The sequence below is a fragment of the Natator depressus genome, chromosome 1 (assembly GCF_965152275.1).
Source record: "Natator depressus isolate rNatDep1 chromosome 1, rNatDep2.hap1, whole genome shotgun sequence".
Classification (NCBI taxonomy): Eukaryota; Metazoa; Chordata; order Testudines; family Cheloniidae; genus Natator; species Natator depressus.
Genome location: NC_134234.1, coordinates 141,160,775 through 141,181,730, shown reverse-complemented (window position 1 = coordinate 141,181,730; position 20,956 = coordinate 141,160,775). Strand labels below are relative to the sequence as shown.

The window sequence follows — 20,956 nt, the reverse complement described above, 5'->3', positions numbered from 1 at the left end:
GAAATTCCAAAATTTTGAAAACAAATTTAGTTCTGTTTTGCAGCGAAATGTAGAATTTGAAATTTCTCACAAAAGGGGAGAATCTTAAACTCTTTTGGAAATAATTTAAATGTTTTTGGCTTCAAAAATTGTGAAAGGAATTTGAATCTGGGAGAGTAGGCACCCAAGTTCTGAGGCTTCCAGCTCAGCTGTGGTTCTGAGGGCTTCTAGGCTTCTACCAGGAAACTCTGAGCAGGGTTTCTCAGGGCTTCAAGACTCCTTACCTTGGAGCCAAGCAGGGTAGATTTGATTTAAATCAATCATGATTTAAATCACTAGTCAGGAAGACTCAATCTAATCATCTATTTCTACATAAAAGTGCATTCTTGTTTGTTGTTACAACCTTAATATATATTCTTCACAACTCAGAGAGAGATGTAGGTTTCATTTTTAGAAGGTACACACTATACATTTTTAAAGTGATTTATTTTGAAAACTTTTCAGATTAGTTTTACAGCTATAACAGAAAATGAATAATTGTTTGGTTATTTCATTTACCAAAGGTAATTGAAGCAGATATTTATGAGGTCATTGGGGGGTGAACTATCTCCAATTTGACAGGTTAATAATTAATATTTGGAGGATTTTCTTGCCATGCTGTATGAGGAGAACATCACCAGACAGACATTTAAATTATTTTATTTAACTAAAACAACAATGTTATGTATTCTGTATTTTTTTCTTCAACAGCAAACACATAATATTTTAACAAAACAAGTATGTGAATTTTTGTCTTTTAGTTAAACATTCAAGTTTTTTAAAATCAGGTTTGTTTTTAACTAAAATAGTTACATGAAACATTTAAAAAAATAAATCGACTACGTCAGCCAGGTCAAAATGAGAAACTTAAAATATTGGCTTCTGCAGCTAATTCAATCGTCTTCACCTTCATTTTCCTGTTTGTTCATAATCTGGAAAAGAAAAACCCTGCTTTTTCGGGTCCCAAACAATTTCTCAATTTGGAATGAATTAGTCCAAAGGAAGAAAATATTATTTCTACAGCAGAAGAAGCTACTGCTGTTAAAAGTGAGATTATCACTTCAACAGTCTCTGAATCCAAGCACTGAAGTGATTTCCACTAGTTCACTGGTGTGACTTTCTTTAAAACATCATCAGCAAACATATATTTCTTAAATGGTTCTTATTCCCAAACTGGGTCTCTTTTACGGCCCGCTGCCATTATAGGTTTTCCCTTCTAGTGAGAGAATGGTATGGTAGATCTCAAATTAATGAAGGCTGCACTCAGAAAGACCTCAAGACTTCTGGAATATTCTGCTCAAACAGTTTCACTTTTGTTTCTACTGCCTGTCCCTCCCTTCTCACATTTATCTCCAGACTTCTCCTTGTCCAGATGTTCTCTGCCCCCAACAATCTTCTATTCATTGAACTTTTTGAAACTTTGCACTTTTAGAGAGAGGTAAGGGATTGATTCTATGTACACAAATTTGCAGAGGTACAATAGGGTTGAGGTGTGTTATTTCTCACCTCTATATATTATTTATTTATTTAAAAACATTTTTGCTGTTATCTCTGGAGAGACAAATCCACAGTTTGAGAACTGCAAAACTAAGCATCTCTGATGGTATCTTCTAGACAGAAAGATTAATGTACATAATCTGTACAGAAGCCCCTAGAACCCCATAAAATTGGGTCCCTAATCCATGAACTATTGGAACTCATTTACAAAACTTTTCTTCAAAAATCCAATTTTTTTTATTTTTTATTTTTTTATTTTTTAAATAATTGATTTTTATTCACTCTGGATCTGGCATTGCAGCTGTGCTGCAGAGATCCTGAAAGTTCTCGGGTCCTGGGGCACAGCACATAGCAGGGCTGCCCCAGAGCTGCAGACCCTGGAAGACCTGGGGCTCCTGAGAAGCTGGCAGGAAACTAGGCAGGGTTCTGCCAGAAGGAAAGCAACAAAAATGATAAAAGATTTAGAAAATATGACCCCTGAGGAAAGGGGCTGGTCTGTGCTACATGGACTCTGCCAATACAGCTGTACTGGTGTCGCTATATCAGCAGATACCCCGGCTGTAGATACAGCATAGTTTGACAGAAGAAAGGTTTGCTCCTGGTATAATACCGCCTTCAGGAACAGCACTAGCTGGGCCAAGAGAAACACACTTATCTTGGCATAGCTATGGTGACTAGGGGTTGGATGTTTCTTTGTTTTTTAGCACCCTGCGTGGCATAGCTATGCCAACAAAACTTGTAGCATAGACCTGGCTCTTGAAAAAGTTGGGTTTGTTTGGCCTAAAGAAAAGAAGGTAGTCGAAGGTGAGGACTTGAGTCTTCAAATATGTAAAAGATTGTTATAAAAAGAATGGTGATCAGTTGTTCTCCATGTCCGCTGAGGGTAGGACAAGACATAATCAGTTTAATTTGCATCAAGAGAAATGTAGGATAGCTATTAGGAAAAATCTTTCAAACTATAAGACTAGTTAAGCAACAGAGCAGGTTACCAAGGGAGGTTGTGGAATCCTGCTCATTGGAGGTTTTTAAGAACAGGTTTGACAAATATCTGTCAATGAGGTCTATGTTTAATTAATCTTGCCTCCGTGTGTGGGGGTCGGACTAGATGACCTCTCAAGATCCCTTCCAGCCCTACAATTTCTATGATTCCATGAAACAGATACGTTTCCAAAACATTTTGGTTTTGACAAAGTGGTGTTTTCTGATGACAACCTGTCTTGTCAGAAAATTCCTGACTAGCTCTATTCATACCAAGTCAAGCGGGGACTTGTGAATTTTACAGTCATTTGAATGGATGATTTGCACTAATTTCCCTTGTAAGCTATATTTTTCACTACATTAGAACCTCAAAGTTATGAACACCAGAGTTTCGAACTGACTGGTCAGCTATACACCTCATTTGGAACTGGAAGTACTCAATCAGGCAGCAGCAGAGACCAAAAGAAAGCAAATACAGGACAGTACTGTGTTAAACATAAACTACTAAAAAAATAAAGGGAAAGCAGCATTTTTCTTCTGCATAGTAAAGTTTCAAAGCTGTATTAAGTCAATATTCTGTTGTAAACTTTTGAAAGAACAACCATAATGTTTTGTTCAGAGTTAAGAACATTTCAGTTACGAACAACCTACATTCCTGAGGTGTTTGGAACTCTGAGGTTATATTGTATATGCCCCATAGTTGCAAGTGATGATAATCAGCAAAGTTGGCATTAGAAGTGAAAGCCTTAAAATTGTAAAATCACTCGTAAAATTCACTCCAGAAAATGGAGGGGTTGTGTGTGGTAACTCATTAATTTTTGTTTGAATTCCAGTGACTTACAGTCAAAAGCTCTGCTAGATTGGAATTATCTGTCCACTTTTAACAGCATGTTATTTTGCTGTTGCTTTTCACTGTGAAAACAGCTTCTTGTTAGGTAGTCATGATTCAGGCTCAGACTGATTTTTAATTTCGCTACTCCAAGTTAATTACTGTTATCCTTGAGCTCTCTTTACCGACTATATCAAAATATAAATAGTACAAATATACTAAATACACATTAAGATTTTAATCACATTTTCCTTCCTTCTAGTTATCTACATTAAGTACTGGTTCAAAGTACACATTAGTCGGGGTTTTTAACCTCAACAGCACAGCATATTTTTTCTGAGGTTTTTCTGCTTCTTAAATGCATGCATTTCCATTGCTGTCTGTTCTTCTTTTCTCAGAATACACGTGCTATTTCCAAACTTTGGAATATTTAAGTCTTTCGATACTTATAGAGTATGGGGTTTTGTTTTGAAACCTGTTAACATTTATTCGGTGCTTTTACTTTCTAAGGAGACCATTTGCTCTTGGCTAATATGCCTGCATGATATTTTGTTTGTTGTAGCTTTACAGTTAGGACAAGAAAGAATTGCCAGTTATTGTCTGTCAGAAAAACGAACGTAATGTAAAATGTATATAGTTTGTTTCCAATTAAATTACTACACTAGATCAAACCACTTGATTTAAGAATTTGTTACTTGGTATATAAATGAAGAAACTAGTGGTAAGTAAAGGAAAAATAAACTTTCTTAGGTATTTTAGGACAAAATTCTCAAATCCAAAGCTGAGTAAACTGTACTATGTTGATAAAGTTAGAGCAGCTAAACTAGAAATTATTTTTCATTGGTTAGATTCATATCACATGTTGAACTGCTGTTTTTTCCCCTTAATCTTTACATAATCACTTTCTGCCTACAGTCTCAGTAGAACGAATTGCTTGCAACAGCAGATTTGATCTCTAATTTACACATGTAATTGTAGAACACAAACTTTGTGTTACAAGAATATAGTAAAAACAACGAGGCACCTTACAGACTAACACATTTATTTGGGCATAAGCTTTCATGGGCTATAACCCACTTCATCAGATGCATGGAGTGAAAAATACAGTAGGCAGGTATAAATATACAGCACATGAAAAGATGGGAGTTGCCTTACCAAGCGGGAGGCTCAGTGCTAATGAGGGCAGTTCAGTCAGGGTGGATGTGGCCCATTCCCAACAGTTGACAAGAAGGGGTGAATATCAACAGAGGGAAATTTTCCTTTTTGTAGTGACCCAGCCACTCGCAGTCTTTTTTCAGGCCTAATTTGATGGAGTCCAGTTTGCAAATTAATTCCAGTTCTGCAGTTTCTCATTGAAATCTGTTTTTGAAGTTTTTTTTGTTGAAGAATGGCCACTTTTAAGTCTGTTATTGAGTGTCCAGGGAGATTGAAGTGTTCTCCTACTGGTTTTTGAAAGTTACAATTCTTGATGTCTTTGTGTCCCTTTATTTGTTTGCGTAGGCACTGTCCGGTTTGGCCAATGTACATGACAGAAGGGCATTGCTGGCACATGATGGCATATATCACATTGGTAGATGTGCAGGTGAACGAACCCCTGATGGTGTTGCTGAAGTGGTAAGGTCCTATGATTGTGTCCCTTGAATAGCTATGCAGACAGAGTTGGCAACGGGGTTTGTTGCAGGGATTGGTTCCTGAGTTAGTGTTTCTGTTGTGTGGTTGCTGGTAAGTATTTGCTTCAGGTTTGGGGGGTTGTCTGTAAGCGAGGACTGGCCTGTCTCCCAAGGTCTCTGAGAGTGAGGGATCGTCCTCCAGGATAGGTTGTAGATCCTTGATGATGTGCTAGAGAGGTTTTAGTAGGTGATGGGAGTGGTTGGGTCACTACAAAAGTACATTTTTTCCCTCTGTTGATATTCACCCCTTCTTGTCAAATGTTGGGAATGGGCCACATCCACCCTGATTGAATTGGCTTCATTAGCATTGACCTCACCTCTTGGTAAGGCAACTCCTATCTTTTCATGCACCTTTGCTTTCTTATATTTATACCTGCCTACTGTATTTTTCACTCCATGCATTTGATGAAGTGGGTATTAGTCCACGAAAGCTTATGCCCAAATAAATTTTAGTCTCTCTAAGGTGCCACATGGACTCCTCGTTATTTTTGCTGATACAGGCTAACACGGCTACCCCCTCTGAAGTTATAGTACTTGGTAATTGATCTCTTTACAAGAAGGAGGGTGAGCAAACTGTTGCCTGACCTAAATCTAGTAGTTTGAACATTCCCCTTTGTTTTTGAATATTTTGTTTCTTCTTTCAGGGCAAGAGGATATGTATTAGTTGCCTCTGGAGCTCTTGAAACTGATACTCTTGCCAAATTAATGTTTAAAATAAAACGTTAACTTTAAAATGTCAGTGTAAAACATTTTATATCAAATGACTTTTTAAAAAGATAACAAAATTTGTTTTAAAATTACAGTTGTTTGGTGGCTGGTATGTATGTCTCTCTTTTCCTACACAGGGCAGGTATAAAGTGTTTTGGTTCTGTGAAATTCCAGCTTCTACTTTCCCTTTAGCAAGAGAGGGTGAGAAGGCAAAACTTTCCATCCCAAAAGTCATTTGTTTCAAATATGGCATCATGTCTAGTTTGCTGAATAAGTAAGCAACCAGATCATAAATGATTGAATTCACTTCTGCTTTCCAAGCCATCCAGCTTTTTCCTAAAGATGTAATAGGTACTTATAAAGACCAAACTTTTCAAACCTGGTTGTCTAAAGTTAAGCACCTAAATAGAAGTACCCTGATTTACAGAGGGTCTGAATACTGACATCTACCCTTGAATTCAGTGGGGAGTGTTGTGGGTACTAAGTGTTTCTGAAAATAAAGTCCATTTCAGGATTCCAACTTTGACAATTTGGCTTATGTAAATAGCACTTAATTTGTGTTACACTCTTGGCCATACAATTATTTGTCTGTTTTATTTTGTTTGTAGGAGTTATCAGTTTTCTTTAAAAACATATTTTTCAGAATTTGTTTACAGTGGGGGGGGGGAGGGAGGGAGCCAGCCAGTGCCAGTAGAGGATGCTATAATGACACACCAATCTCAGTGGTTAGTGCAGAAAATGAATGTTTGAAGGGATATTTTAGGAACATAGGATCTGCATGCTAGGTCACGTGATGGTGCATCCAGTTCAGTATCCTCTCTTATAGATGTTTGTACAGATCTGCTAGTACAGATGTTTAATTTAGAGGAAGTGTGATACATCCATGGTAGATAATTATGGAGTATCTGTCTCATTTTGGATATTATCATCACAGGTGGGCAAATCCCAGTGTCTAAAACCAGCCCTCTGACTTCAGGCAATGGGGAAATAGCCATTAGTTCCTTCTTGATATTTGCACTCCAGGACACAAGAGGGAAAGAACACCTTCTCTGTGTACTAGGGCAGTGATTGCCCACCCTTCATTAGGAGTGCATTTAAGATTCTCCAGTCTTGAGAAGCTGACAGTTTAAAAACAACAAAGGCAATCCAGCAGCCTAGGGGCTTGTCTACACAAACATATGGTTTGCTGGTGTGCAAATATACACTGCACTACCTTCCAGTGCACTGTGTTCGGGTGGATCTTGCTGCTCTGCACTAATAGTTCTCTAGTGTGCTTTAATCTATCCCGGTTTGAAATGGGTTAGATCAAAGAGTACTAGGGAACTTTTAGTGTGCAGCAGCAGAGTCCACACAGACCCTTAGTATGTGGCAGGCTGGTGTGGGGTAGATTTACACTCCAGCTTGCCCCAAGCTAAGTGTTTGTGTAGAAAAGCCCTAGGAAATTTATGTAGAAGAAATCATCACAGAAAAAAGCTCCACTTTGTCCCTTAGCTCCTTTTTCCTGTTTATCTTGTGAGGCAGAATAGGATTTATTTTTCCTATGGGAATTTTTTAAATTGTTAAATATTTTTGAGACTGTAGAAAGTAAAACAAACAATGGAAGATGAAATATGATAGCCTTCCCCCACAAGTTTGCTGATATAGTTTGCTCTACAAATAAAGCTGAACTCGGCTCACAATTTGCAAAAGCAACATGTGTCACTTATTTATTTATTTATTTATTTTTTTAGCTATGAAAACACAGAGCACTGGCTGGAGACTACTTGAAAGAAGACTACTTGAAAATTTAAATACTCACTTTTCTCTTCTATAAATACATAACTACTTGTTTAAACTTTGTTCTGCTGCCTAACAATACAGTAGATTATTAATTTGTTTTCTTACGTTGGAGTTGTCATTAAGAAATTGAAAGATAATTCAGTGAAAGCAGCTTGTTTTTGTATAAATATGGGATGTTTCTACAGTGAAGACTCATTGCAGAGGAGATTGGATTGAAGGCACAAACATTGTATCTGCACATGCTAAATAGAGGAAAATTAGATTTTGTGCATAGTTTGTCAGAGAAGTGGAGAACCATTTTGGAGTTGCATTTTTGAAACTTTATATCACAAAGGAGTTTATCCCTCGTTACTGACTTCTTTGAAGTGTAGTTCATGGTTTAGTAGCTCACCATAAAACCGTTTAGTTTATTACTACTTTGTGTGAAACATATGCTAACTTTAAATATTTGAATTGTTCATTATGGTTTTGGAAAAACTGTTATTGGAAAAATCCCAATGTGTATACCTTTCTTGAAGCAGTACTTACAAATGAAATTGCACTTTGGATTTTTGTCTGATTAGTGGCAAAATAGGCTTGCAGTAAAATAAAAATAACATACAACTTCCAAGTAGTCCAGAAGGAGTACACCCTAGAATTAATCATGGGTTAAATATTATTTATATTCTTGTCAAGGCCTATTAACGTGTGTGTAAAGGCTTCTTGTTAACTTAAGCAAATGTTTTTTATTAACAAAGTAGGTCACATCTTTGCTCTGCTGTGTAACAGAGTTCATGGTTCTGGCAAGAGTATTGTTTTGATATAGAGCTGTGCTAGCAAGGCACTAGTTATGGCTGATAAAGCACTTTCATTGTAAGCAGCAGTTTTTTCTGTCCTCCTCCTCCCCCCACCTTCTCCTTCAAACACTTAAAAATACCTGAAAAATATATGATCCTATGAGCTAGTTCTCACATGATGTCTTGGCACATGAGTAAAAAGCTTTAAGAACTTTGCTAAGGCTCTATTTGGTTGTTTTTTGAGATGTTAGAGCACAGAAAATATAGTGTGCCAGGTGCACCCCCGTTGTTACACAAGGGGCCAATTTGCATTCCCCTCCACCTTGCAGAGCAGCTATGCTGAAGGGTGTATTGACTTTGGTATAGAGGAACTTTATTTCTCAAGGGGTGGACGGAAGCTTCTCAGGCAGACCTTGCTTGGTATTCAGCACCTTTCCTACCGTGTCTAGCTCTGGCCTCTTCTGGGCTGATACTACATTCACTTAGGGCAGTGCCAGCCATCTCTAGACCACGTGGCAGAGCAAGAGTCACATATGGCTTGTTCCACTGCACTCAGTCCTGGTGAGCTGCCTTCTCCTGGGGGCCATGCTGTCTATCAGTTTGACATGTTATCTGATATATGGATAATTACAGAGTAGTTGCTGCTGGCATTTTTTTTATTTATATAAAAAAAAATCTTCAAACTTAAACTGAATTTGGGGGGAGGGATAGCTCAGTGGTTTGAGCATTGGCCTGCTAAACCCAGGGTTTTGAGTTCAATGCCTGAGGGGGCCATTTAGGGATCCGGGGCAAAAATTGGGGATTGGTCCTGCTTTGAGCAGGGGGTTGGACTAAACAACCTCCTGAGGTCCCTTCCAACCCTTATTCTATGATGGTCCTCAGTCAGCACTCAGTCTCTGACGTGATGGAAGAAATTTGGTTTAAAAACACTTGGGGGTGTGTGTGTGTAATAAATACATATTCTCTACATATTTTGGTACACTTTCTTATCTAAAAATTCAGCCACCAGCAGTGACAGAGCTGAGTGAGGAGCATTCATCTAAGGTATTGCACTGTTATTAAGGGCTGCTATTCTCACCATTATTAAAACATAAACATTTCACTAGTTTAACTAAATTGGTGCAACATCACATCTTTAATTATACTGTACCAGTGCAAGTTCACGGGTAGACCAGCCCCAAGTTTATTTGTGAAAAGCAATATATGAATGTGAGACTATGTAAGGAGCTTGTATTGCAGGGGTGGCCAACCTGAGTCTGAGAAGGAGCAGAATTTACTAATGTACATTGCCAAAGAGCCACAGTAATACGTCAGCAGCCCCCCCATTAGCTCCTTCCCCGCACCTCCCACCCACTGGTAGCCCCCACACCTCCCGATCAGCTGTTTCATAGCATGCAGGAGGCTCTGGGGGAGGGCAGAAGGAGCGAGGGCACAGCAGGCTCAGGGGAGGGGGCCGGAAGGAAGGGGTGGAGTGGGGGCAGGGCCTGTGGCAGCGCCAGGGGTTGAGCAGTGAGCACCCCCCAGCACATTGGAAAGTTGGCGCCTGTAGCTCCAGCCCTGGAGCCTATACAAGGAGTCGCATATTAACCTCTGAAGAGCCGCATGTGGCTCCGGAGCCACAGGTTGGCCACCCCTGTCGTATTGGTTAACCAGCTTTTTGGATTAAACCTCTTGTTTTGGGCTAGTTGTGGGGACAAATATATCTCTTGGAAAAACATCTTCCTTGCTCCCGGTTTCAATTCACGGTCATCTTGACTGGCTGCATATTCCATTTGTTTCTGTTTTAAACTCCATCACTCTTTGCTGTCTGTTTAAAAGATGCATTGCAGCACATATCCTGGAAATGGGAAAGATCTGCTTTCAAGATGGTAGTCCTGTTATGTATTCAGATACAAAGGCTTTTCAAAAAGTAGCATAGTCTTTCCTCCTTACTTGAAGCTGGCAACGTCACCTCTGTTGCTAGTGCTTAATTTGTGCCAGGGCTGAACCCCAGCACCTCTAGGGTGGACAGTTCATAGCCACAGCAGCTCTGAGCTTGCTGTATTAGTTATAAAAGTAAAAAAAATTGCTTGAGCCCTGGCACCCCTCTCTCTCTCCAAATTAAGCACTGTCTGTAGCACGCAATTCAAGGATCCTATGTGAGTGTAGGTAGGAGGTACTTCTGAGTCACTGAGATGGCTGGGATTATGTGTCAGAACTTTGGCACCTTAGTAGAAGTGGGCTGTCTTTCACAGGTGCTGAGCAGGTTCTACTAAAGGAAATGTGATGACGCTTCCAAATCTCCACTTCAGTAAAATTGGGTGAATTATAAATTTAGGAGCATGGCTTCAGGTACTTACAATTCAAAATTTGGCCATAATTTTGTAATTCAAGTGTGTGTGTGGGGAAATCTTATGAGGTGAAAATGCAGGAAATGTACACTCCTAGATATTGTGCCATGCAACTCTACACCTGATTTTCTGAGTATTTTGGCTCTTAGTGTTGAGCATGTTGCATTCTTTAGTGCCAGTACTCCCTGCCACTGACCACAACTCAGGTTTATATGTGCTGTGCATATAGCTCTGTGTATGGAAAATATTCAAACATACTTGTCTAACGTGTTTCCAGCTGAGTGCATAAACTGTGTATAATCGTATATTGTGTTTAGGTAATGCGTCTGGGGGCTGCACCTGCTAGCCTGAGCTTGCTGGCCATCCAGGTATATGCTTCATCCTCGGAGAAGGAAAATCCAAAAAAAGAGTTGCTAAAAATTGATGAGGTAAGACTCTGGCGTTCTGGTTGTATTCATAGTGTTTTGGTGGTGATGGAGTAATGTTAGCAGATTAAGAAGCACATTTCTAACAGAGTAAGATCATTTACTTTGGGAGGGCAAAAATGTTTGCATGTCTGACTTCATATTATAAGGAAAAAAGCATTATTAATTTAAACTTGCAATGGAAAAGTCCATAAGCTCTGTTCCTACTTTTTCTAACTATATGTTTTGAGGCCTGCTTGACATTTTCAGACTTGCTCATGTACAAAATATGGAAAAAGACTATCTGAAAACCTCTAATAAAATATTTTTCGTTGAGTAGCTTTCTGTCTTAAGAAAGCTGCCAATACTAGTATATCTAATCCACAGGAATGTCTTTTATCTCCTGCTTTTTCTCCAGCAGACACTGTGTGCTGTTCATATGATTTCTGTTGGCTTTCATTTGCAGGCTTACGTAAAGCAACAAAGCCAAAAGCCTGTCTATCTTAAAATACAACTGTATTTAAAATTCACTGTAGAGATGAAACATGGTCCCTGCCCTCTCTGGTTTACAATCCTGCAATGCAACCTACCAGCTTGCAATTCTACAAGTGTATAGGGATCCCCAGACTTTGCACTGAAGGATCAGGGCTTAAATATGGACAAAATACAATGAACAACAATGGAAAAAAAAATCAGGGTGAAAAGCAGGGTTACAGAAATAACAGCCTATGGGCACTTTAGTTATGCATTCATCTGGATAGCTGTTATTAAAAACATATTTGTTTATACACTAAAGCTGCGTATTGATTGGCCATTACCTCTTTTTTGATCTGAATGGCTAGTCAAAATTTGAGACCCTGTAAGTTGTTCCAGTTGGAAATAGAAACTGATCATGGAATGTGATATATTCTTTGATGCCATCTTGTTTATTCACAAGGAATGTACAAAAGTGTTGCTTCTCCAAATGCAGGGGGAACAAAACAAACCAGGGGATAGCTTCTTTGCTTACAGCCCTAAGTCTGTTTAGCCAGCACCAGACCCAAAAGATCTCTTTAGGCTTCTCCAAGAGTCACTCTGTGCTTAAACTGGTGCTTGGCTTTCTTGCCCTCTTCAGAGTCTTTTTGTTTCTTTTTTCAGCGTAACAGCCGTGTTAGTCTGTATTCGCAAAAAGAAAAGGAGGACTTGTGGCACCTTAGAGACTAACCAATTTATTTGAGCATAAGCTTCATCGGATGAAGTGAGCTGTAGCTCACGAAAGCTTATGCTCAAATAAATTGTTTAGTCTCTAAGGTGCCACAAGTACTCCTTTTCTTTTTGTTTCTTGTCTCCCCTTCTATCTCTGTCATCCAGCTTGCACTGTTTTCCACGGACACATGTAACTGGTCAGAACAATACCCCGTGGAACCCTCCGTGCACATGGTGCTAGTTTCTGGGCAGACTTCATTGTGCCTTATTTCTAAGTGACCCCTTGTCTCTAACATCTGTCTTAACGGAAGGGTGCATTCACACATCAGTTTCAACAAGGTTTAACCCAGCTCATAACACTATACAGCAAACCTCAGTGTTCCTGAGAAACCATCAGTAGCTCTAATACTTTCAGATGTAACCAAAAGACATATCGGACAGTGTTTATTTTAAAATTCGTTAGAGTTGCACAGGCTGTCCTGCTCCAGCCAGGAGTGCGGATCTTTCCAGTAAAGATTTGGCTACTGCCGCATGTTGCATTTACTTAAAAGAATTATTAGAGTGCAAAATGTTCCTAATTTTTTTAATGTCAAAAGTATTTTTCTTTCCTACAACTAAAAATGGCTTTTGAATTGTTGAAATTAAAAGGGCTTAAATAAAAGTAGTTTTGGGGTAAGACTAGGTATGAGAAATATCAACCTAAAAAGGAGCTTACTGGAAAGTATTATGAGGAACTGAATTTAAGATTTAGAATGAAATGACTGTCAAGCTGCTCGTGTATTATGTCAGTAAATCTGCAATTCCTGTTTCTTATTACTTTAGGAAAATAAGTGTTTTCATACTTTGTTTAAAAAGACTACTAATTACCGTATATACTCGTTCATAAGCCGAATTTTTTTAGTAAAAAATGGAAGCATCAGAGAAGGGGGTCGGCTTATGAATGGATATAGAGCAGGAGAGGTGGGACACAGCTCCCCCCCCCCCCCCCCAACATTCAGGGCAAGGAGAGGCAGCACAGCCAGAAGGGAAGAGGCAGGGCCAGAGTCTCTCCGCTTCTGGCCACGCTGCTCTCCCCCCAGCCTCCAAAGTAGCTGCAGCTCTGGAGCTGGCAGGCTGCGGCCGTGCCGCCTGGCGCTACCTGCCAGAGCACGTTGTGGCCTTGCCGCCCGGCCCGCCTGCCGGAGCATGCTGCAGCCACACCACGCAGCCCCACCCACCAGAGCAGGCTGTGGCCGCGCCTCGTGGCCCACCGGAGCACGCTGCGGCCGTGCCACCCACCCTAGCCCTCCGGACCATGCTGCGGATGCGTCGCCTGGTCTGGCCTGCCAGAGCAGCTCTGGCCAGGCCAGAGACATCCTCCCCTGGTCCGCCCCAGCTAAGGTGGGAAGGGATGAGATGGGGAGAGTGTGGGGTCCCGGGCTAGGGGTAGGGTCACGTGGAGGGTGGTCACAGCGATTACTCCCCTGACCCCCAGCTTCTTCCCCTCCTGATCCCATGTGTGGCTGATCCCATGGCCTTCCAAGCAGCTGGGGCGGCCCTGGGGCCAGCCGCACCAGCCACTGCTCCGACGGCCCCCCGGCAACTAGTCCCAAGCAACTGGTCCCAGGTGCTGCCCTGGAGCAGCGGTCTGGGAGCAGCGGCACACCAGGCTGCCCCCCGCCCAGAGGAGGAGCAACATCCACTGGAGCATCCCTTCCTCCCCAGCACCTAAGATTTAGTCATGGGTATTTTTAGTAAAAGTCACAGACAGATCAGTGGCTGTGACTTTTTGGTTATTGCCATGACCTGTCCGTGACTTTTACTAAAAATACCCATGACTAAATCGTAGCCTTATTAATGACATTAGGTGTGTCTTCATTATGTAAATACTACTTCTTTAGATGTCCCACCTATGTCATTCACAACAGTGTTGCTAATGCTGTCCATTACTACTGTAGGTGACAATTGCAACATCCAAGACCATAGTACAATTTTCTGTAAATCTCAAATTCTCTGCTAAGTAAAAAGTCCACCAAACTTAGTTTAAAAACTACTTTAAGTCTTTAATAATGGCTTGGATAAATATAGAAAATGACTGCTCTAAGATCTAGTACACTTAATACAAATGCTGAGAACCAATATTGCTGGTTAAGTGTAGGAAACACTTCTCACAATTATGTATGTGTTTTTTGGGACCAAATGAGTCTGTTGTTCTGTTTTTAGACCTGTAATTGGATTAGCCATCAACTTGTTTGGCTGAACAAAGGAGCAATTAGTAATGCTCTCCTCATGATGTGTAATTATTCATTAGTTCACATAGAGTTCTCACAGCTTGACTGTATTTTTTATTATGTCTTGTCTTGTGCTAGCCACTGTTGAATTATGCAGCTCCTGCTCTGATGACCTTCTTGTACAAGTCTACCTTTTTAACCTCTTGTTTGCAAATATTCACAGCTTTCACTCTACTCCTGTCCAACTCATGAGTCTAAATATGTGGAGGAACCACAAACACAATTGGAAGAGGGGATCTCATATCTGCGGCATTCTGTGGAGCCATATACAGCCTGGTGTCAGGTATAGCTGTTTTATCTTACGGAAGTACTGGTATGTTTCCATAGTTAAGGATGATTGAGGATTTTGCTTGTGACAGGACATTAAAACCTGTCTTGATCTGAATTCGTGAATTGCTTTTTAAAAAAAAGTAGAAAGACATCTCTGAGGGGTCTGAATATTTAAGGATATTTTAGTCATTAGGAAATGTTTCTGGAAAAAGAAATGGTTCTTTTTTTCTGCCATTGTGCATGGTATATTTCACCAAATCTTGTACCCCTTTTTGGGGGAAAAAAACACACAAAAAAACTTCTAAACTCAACCTTGATCTCCCTTGTCTGAGCTGCAAAAACCTCCCCCTCCAACCCCAAATCTTAAGGGTTTTTTTTTTTTTTTAAACAATTTCTCCTTACCTGAAAAATAGCAGAGTTACTATCAACCCCCAACTCCCCTTTCTTTGTGTAGGTTGTTGCCTTTTGTGGCAGTTAGCAGGAAAAGGGAGGGAGGAAATTAGATTACTGCAATGTAGATAATAAATCGTATAATGTAGAAATTGTATAACATATGCAAAGCATTTTTGTTCTCTGTACAGATCATTGTCACCTAGATTTTCTGTTGTTCTCTCAAGTACAATTAAATTATATACAATAAAAGTTAAAGGACTGAACAACAATATTAAAAAAGGAGGCCCTTCAGGCTTTTAAAGCTGTGGCACCGGTTGTGTGTAACTGGTTCCCCACCCCACATGTCTCCCCTGCTACTTCAGACAAAAGAGGAGCAGCAGTCATTATTGCTAAGCATATACCATTCCATTTAGGAGACAAATACATAAAGACCACTCATTCAGACTCTTTTAAAGCAGTATCCAGACATACCTTGATAAACAAAGAATCCTATGTTAGAAAGGAAGAGACGTATGACAACATAAGTAGAAAGACTCAAGCATCTACATCAGACCAATCCCAGAAAGTAAACAAGTAATTAATTGAAGCCAGAGGTAAACGAGGCCTATTACAGGCTGAAAAGGCAGCCAGATTTACAATACAACTCTATCACAAAAAAGCAACAAAAGCAATTGGCTACTTGCTAAGAGGTTTAAAAAATACATAAGATAATAAATGCATGCCTCCAATCTGGAAGAATCCAAATGAACGAGAAACAGGTTTCAAGGACATAAAGACACTTGCAGATTTATATAGGAGGCTCTGCATTGGGGCCATCTGTTCCTAAACAAACAAAAGCTTATCTCATTTAATGCAAAGCTACCTGAAATAGATCAGACGAGGAGATTAAACCTGATGAAATTATATAAATTATTGAAATTACTTGAAAATGATAACTCCCAAGGCCCTGAATGGTTTTCCCCCTAGATTTCTGCATATTTTTCAGAGCACAGCTGGTACAACCACTGTTAGGGTCTTTTTCCTCTTTCAGTATTTTATTTAAGACCGCCAATACCTGGTGAGATGCACAAATTGTAGTAATACCAAATTCTGGTAAAGACCTATTCAGTTGCATGTTATAAAGACCCATCTCTTTGATAAATCAAGACACTGAGATCTATTTGAAGCAAATAAACGTGGGGCGGGGGGGGGAAATCTCCATTCCTCTATATAGACAGTCCAGACCAGTCTTGTGTTAAATAGGCAGTTGACAGACAACATTCAGAGTTCTTGGCATTTTTTTATCTGAATCAACCAAAGAACTCCACTTTTTATCATTAGATGCTGAAAAAGCTTTTGATAGTGAATTGGCAGTTTCTGAAGGGCACCTTAACCCTGGAGGCATTTGGCTTAGGCCCCAGATTTTGGCTATTTGTTCTGTACTCATCCAAATGCCGCAACAGGAGTTAATGTACACGTATTAGGTGTGTATGCCAGAGATGCACCTTCCTGGCTCTTCTCTTTGCTATGGTTTTGAAGCTGTTTGCACAGGTAGAAATAATCCAAATGGATGGAATATATAGAGAACCCAGGGAGCATAATCTAACCTTCTATGTAGATCAGGCCAATGGGGGCTGTGGGAAGTGGCGCGGGCCAAGAGATGTGCTGGCTGCCTTTCCTGCAGCCCCCATTGGCATGGAGTGGTGAACCGCGGCCAGTGGGAGCCGTGATCGGCTGAACCTGCGGACGCGGCAGGTAAACAAACCGGCCTGGCCCGCCAGGGGCTTTCCCTGTACAAGCAGCGGACCAGCTTTGAGAACCACGGATGTAGATGATACATTGGCATTTGTGACAAACTCTTCTGAGACATTACCTGATGTGTGAGAGGAGATACTGAAATTGGGTGAAGTTTCAGGTTTTAAGGTAAACTACGATAACTCTGAGCTTCTGGATGTTGACATGCACCCTGACCTGAAGGCGGGGATGGGGAAAAAAGGGGGACGCACATATATGAATGGATGACCACGTCATTAAAATACACAGGAGTACATGTATTTAAAAAAAAAGGCAGGATCTTTATAACAATTTCAACCCTCTGATTAAGAAATTCGAACAGATTTAGAAATTTGGTCAAACTATGGAATCTCATAGCTAGGTAAAATTATGTTAATCATAATGAATATCTTTCCTCAAATCAATTTTTTTTCTTACAAATGTTGCCGATCATCATCCCGGGGAAACCTCTTCAAGATTAGCAATCCATGTAAAACAAGTGTATTTGGGGATACAAGAAGATAAGTCAAATAGGCTACCAAGATCTTGGCAAAAGGGAGGAGTGGTGCTTTCAAACATTAAACTGTATTTTTGTGCAAGAAATTTGGATCACTTTCAACCATAATAAATATATGAGAGAGCAGGTACATTGGTCTACAGTCAGACTCTTATGATCCTTGGGATAAAGGAAATCTCTAGGCTAAAACCAACATCCACCCTTTTTTGAGAGCAGCAATAGACTACGGGATAACAAAAAAAACTAAGCCCTTACCCATTGTCCATAGCTGAAAACACTGAATTCAACTCTAATAAAATTCTGGGAAGCTACATGTCCTGGGAGCTTATTGATAATATGAGATTTGGTCAAGTATTCAGAGAAGCTACATTCAGATGGTTTGAAGAGCTTCAACAGCTTGCAGAAGATATTAAAGTTCTGCGGTATGAATATTTGCAACTGAGAGAGTTTTCAATCCACAATCTTCCAAAAACGATCATAAGCAAAAAAAAAAAATTGACAGATTTTGAAAAATTACTCATCGAACCTATGAAACACAAGCGTCTACTTTCCATCTTTAGATGAAGTTATTTTAAGTTGTCACTGTGATACTGGCAGACTGGGTGCTGGCTCTTGCCAAGGTTTTAAACCTCAGCCAAGCACTGACCAATTCATTGCTGGAAACCAGTCTGTTTCACCTGTGTTTAGTATGGTTAAGATGGGTATTGGATTTATAACAACGTGTTTAGACATTATGAAATGCTTGTAAATTGTTGCATGTGTTAATCTCACTTATAATTTCTTTATCACATAAGATAATATTTAAGTTTTTGGTTTGTAACTAAAAACTGTTTGCTCTAAAACTGTCCCCCCCTCAGTCAGGAGGGATATCTCCTAACCATCAAGAAGGCCTATCAAAACTAAATGAGCCATTGTGAGACATCACAATATGAAGACTTTAATTGCTCTTTACTTCCAATGAAGAGGCTGCTTGCAAAAGGTCTTGTCCCATCAGCTTGAATTTTGGAAGAAGGAAATAAAAATAGCTGCCTGCCAAGAAAATTTTTCATCTCTCTTTTGCTGTTTGGACTGTCACTGAGTTAGAGCTACAAAACCAAAGCAGAGATCCCCATGGTCAACTTGGGTTAGCCCTAAAAGACATTCAGAGCTAACAGATTGCTACATCTCTCACCTTTTAAAACCATGGACTGTAACTCATTTGTGTATATATGCTTGCCTGCTTTAACGTTATAATAACTCTCTCATTTCTTTTCTTAGTTAATAAATCCTTAGGTAACTTACTATAGAATTGGCTACAGGTGTTGTCTTTGGTGTGAGATCTAAGGTGCAAATTGACCAGGAGTTAGTAGCTGGTCCTTTGGTAGAGGGAGTATCCTGAACATTATTGTTTGCTTGTTTGTTTAGGTATAAAGTGATTGCCTGTCACTAAATCCAGTTTGTCTGGGTGGCAAGATAGACTGGAATGCCCGAGGGGAGTATCTTTTGACTCCATGGTAATATTGTTATAGTGCTTTAGGAGTTCACACTTGTTACTGGGTTGGTGAAATCTAATTATAGAACATACAACCAGTTTGGATTGTCTGCCCTGCTTCTTGGCGGTCTTCCTTGAGTCATGAGCCACTACAGACAACGTGATAATTTGAGTAGTCTTGGCAGGATTCACGTGCCACAGGTCAGTTTGTCTTATAGATCATAACCCAGCACTTTTGAAAGTGTAAACTTGGTATTGAGAGTTTTTAAAGGTTAACAAATAGTCACAGAACGAACATAAGCACGAGAGAATGATGGCAGAGCTGTGTATCAGGGAGTCTGAGGCAACCCAAGCTGCAGTCAAAGCCAATTAAGAGGCTGAGGAGAGAGCCCACCAAAGATGCATGGCTAATGAACAGTTCGAGAAGTTCCACGTCTTTGGTGTGCTAACTAGAAGCTGAGGAGAGGGCACACCAGAAACAGATGAAAGCTTATATATTACAGCTCAAAGTACTGGAGCACCAAAAGGAGCATCCTCAGTCAGTGAGTACACCCCCCTCCCTGCCCCTCAGCTCAAGGGAGTGGAGAAGGTCTGCCCTGAAGTTGGCTTTCACGGTTATGAGCCACTCCAAACTGTGTGATATCAGAGGAAGACCGCACATTCATAAAAACGTGGAACATGGACTTGGGTATGGAAATGAAGAACAAAGATTGGGAACATACATGGATCAGTGTGTCAGGAACCTGAGGGACCAGTGGTACCTAATCTGTCTTAAAATCAAATGCATCTGTGGTACAGGGATGGGCAGATGCTTGAGAGCATGTAATGAAATGGGTGTCTTCACAGATGATGGACCTGTCAAAAAATTAGGACATTTTGGATAGAGATTGGGAACTCTACTAAGGAACGCTGGTTGCCAGCTGTCAGATAACTGGCATAATTGTGAAAATTCTGCACTGTCTGAAAGCCATAAAGAACTTTATGACCCATCTCTTAGCTGCAGCAAGTATCACAGTTGCAAGGTGGTAAAAGAGAAATCAATTAACTGGTTGCAAAAAGTAGGGGAAATACTAGTATTGGAAAAGTTGACCCATCAAGTCAGAGTTCTGCAAGAAAGAGAAGAAATATACTCCCCTAAAAACGTGGTGGAATGTCTGTCTGGGAAAGAATCATCCCCCACCAGATAATCTGAGAGACTGAGGACTTTCTTTGAATACTGAGGATGGGAGAAAGTAAGACAGCAGTCTAACACTCGTTGAGCATTACCCTGTGTGTCAAACTTGCATATGTTTGTTCTTTGTGGAATTGTACAGTTATGAGTGTTTTTATAATTTATTGCATCTAATTTTTTTAAAAAATATTTCATACAAAAAGGCTTATTAAATTAATTGAAATGCCTTCAAGAACAAATTTAGAAAACTGTTTGAGATCCCAGGTTTGACGGGGGAAAAACCTGTTTGAGAGAGAGATATCAAACAACCCCCACTTCCCAATTTAGAAATACACAGATAAAAGTGAGTGTTCTCTGTCAGAACGTGGCCCCAGTCCTCCTCTCTGAGTAGGCACCAGTTCATTACGATAGGATTGAACAACTGAATCCCATGTGCTTCTAAACTTCCTTGGTCTGGCTAGTGACTGATCATTCTTCCTAGCCCATGTCACTCAAGCATGTGTCAGACACCCTTCTTGGCAGTGGGACCCTGCAATCTGGCTGTGTAGACCCCAGAACCAGTGCCACAGCCCTCTGGAGCTCCCTGTTGTTTAAACATGTTCACCAGCTGTCACTGTGCCTCAGTGGGTCACAACCGAAAATACCAGATTCAGGACAAAATGCTAAGAAATAGGGCAAACGCACCCCAAAACTGGTGGTTATTCTTCCATAAGATATACCTAGCCAGCAACAAAAGTAAACTTTGGCTAACAAGAAGTCAGAAATGCAGTCTCCTTAGGTATCCCAGTCCTTGTATCACCATCCAGACACTAGGCTTAATGATGAGTGGTTATTGAAAACCAATTTAACCAAACAAAGGGGTCTTCTGATCCCAAAGGACCAGCTGCAAACCCAGGTCAATATATAACTCAGATCTTACCCAATAATCACGCTGTTGC

At 40.2% G+C, this 20,956-nt stretch overlaps 2 protein-coding genes across 3 annotated transcripts in view; one reads left to right on the top strand and one right to left on the bottom strand.

Moving 5' to 3' along the window:
• APOO (apolipoprotein O) overlaps positions 1 to 20,956 on the top strand; it is a 76,126-nt gene that overhangs the window by 4,691 nt on the left and 50,479 nt on the right. The window contains exons 2-4 of one of the 2 annotated variants that reach the window (XM_074968267.1): positions 4,823 to 4,936; positions 10,903 to 11,013; positions 14,608 to 14,727. In XM_074968267.1, coding sequence (XP_074824368.1) covers positions 4,823 to 4,936; positions 10,903 to 11,013; positions 14,608 to 14,727 — 345 coding nt within the window. The remainder of the gene's footprint in view (positions 1 to 4,822; positions 4,937 to 10,902; positions 11,014 to 14,607; positions 14,728 to 20,956) is intronic. The other variant, XM_074968275.1, reaches the window with a different exon arrangement.
• Positions 1 to 20,956, bottom strand: part of C1HXorf58 (chromosome 1 CXorf58 homolog) — a 94,546-nt gene that overhangs the window by 33,691 nt on the left and 39,899 nt on the right. The window lies entirely within an intron of this gene.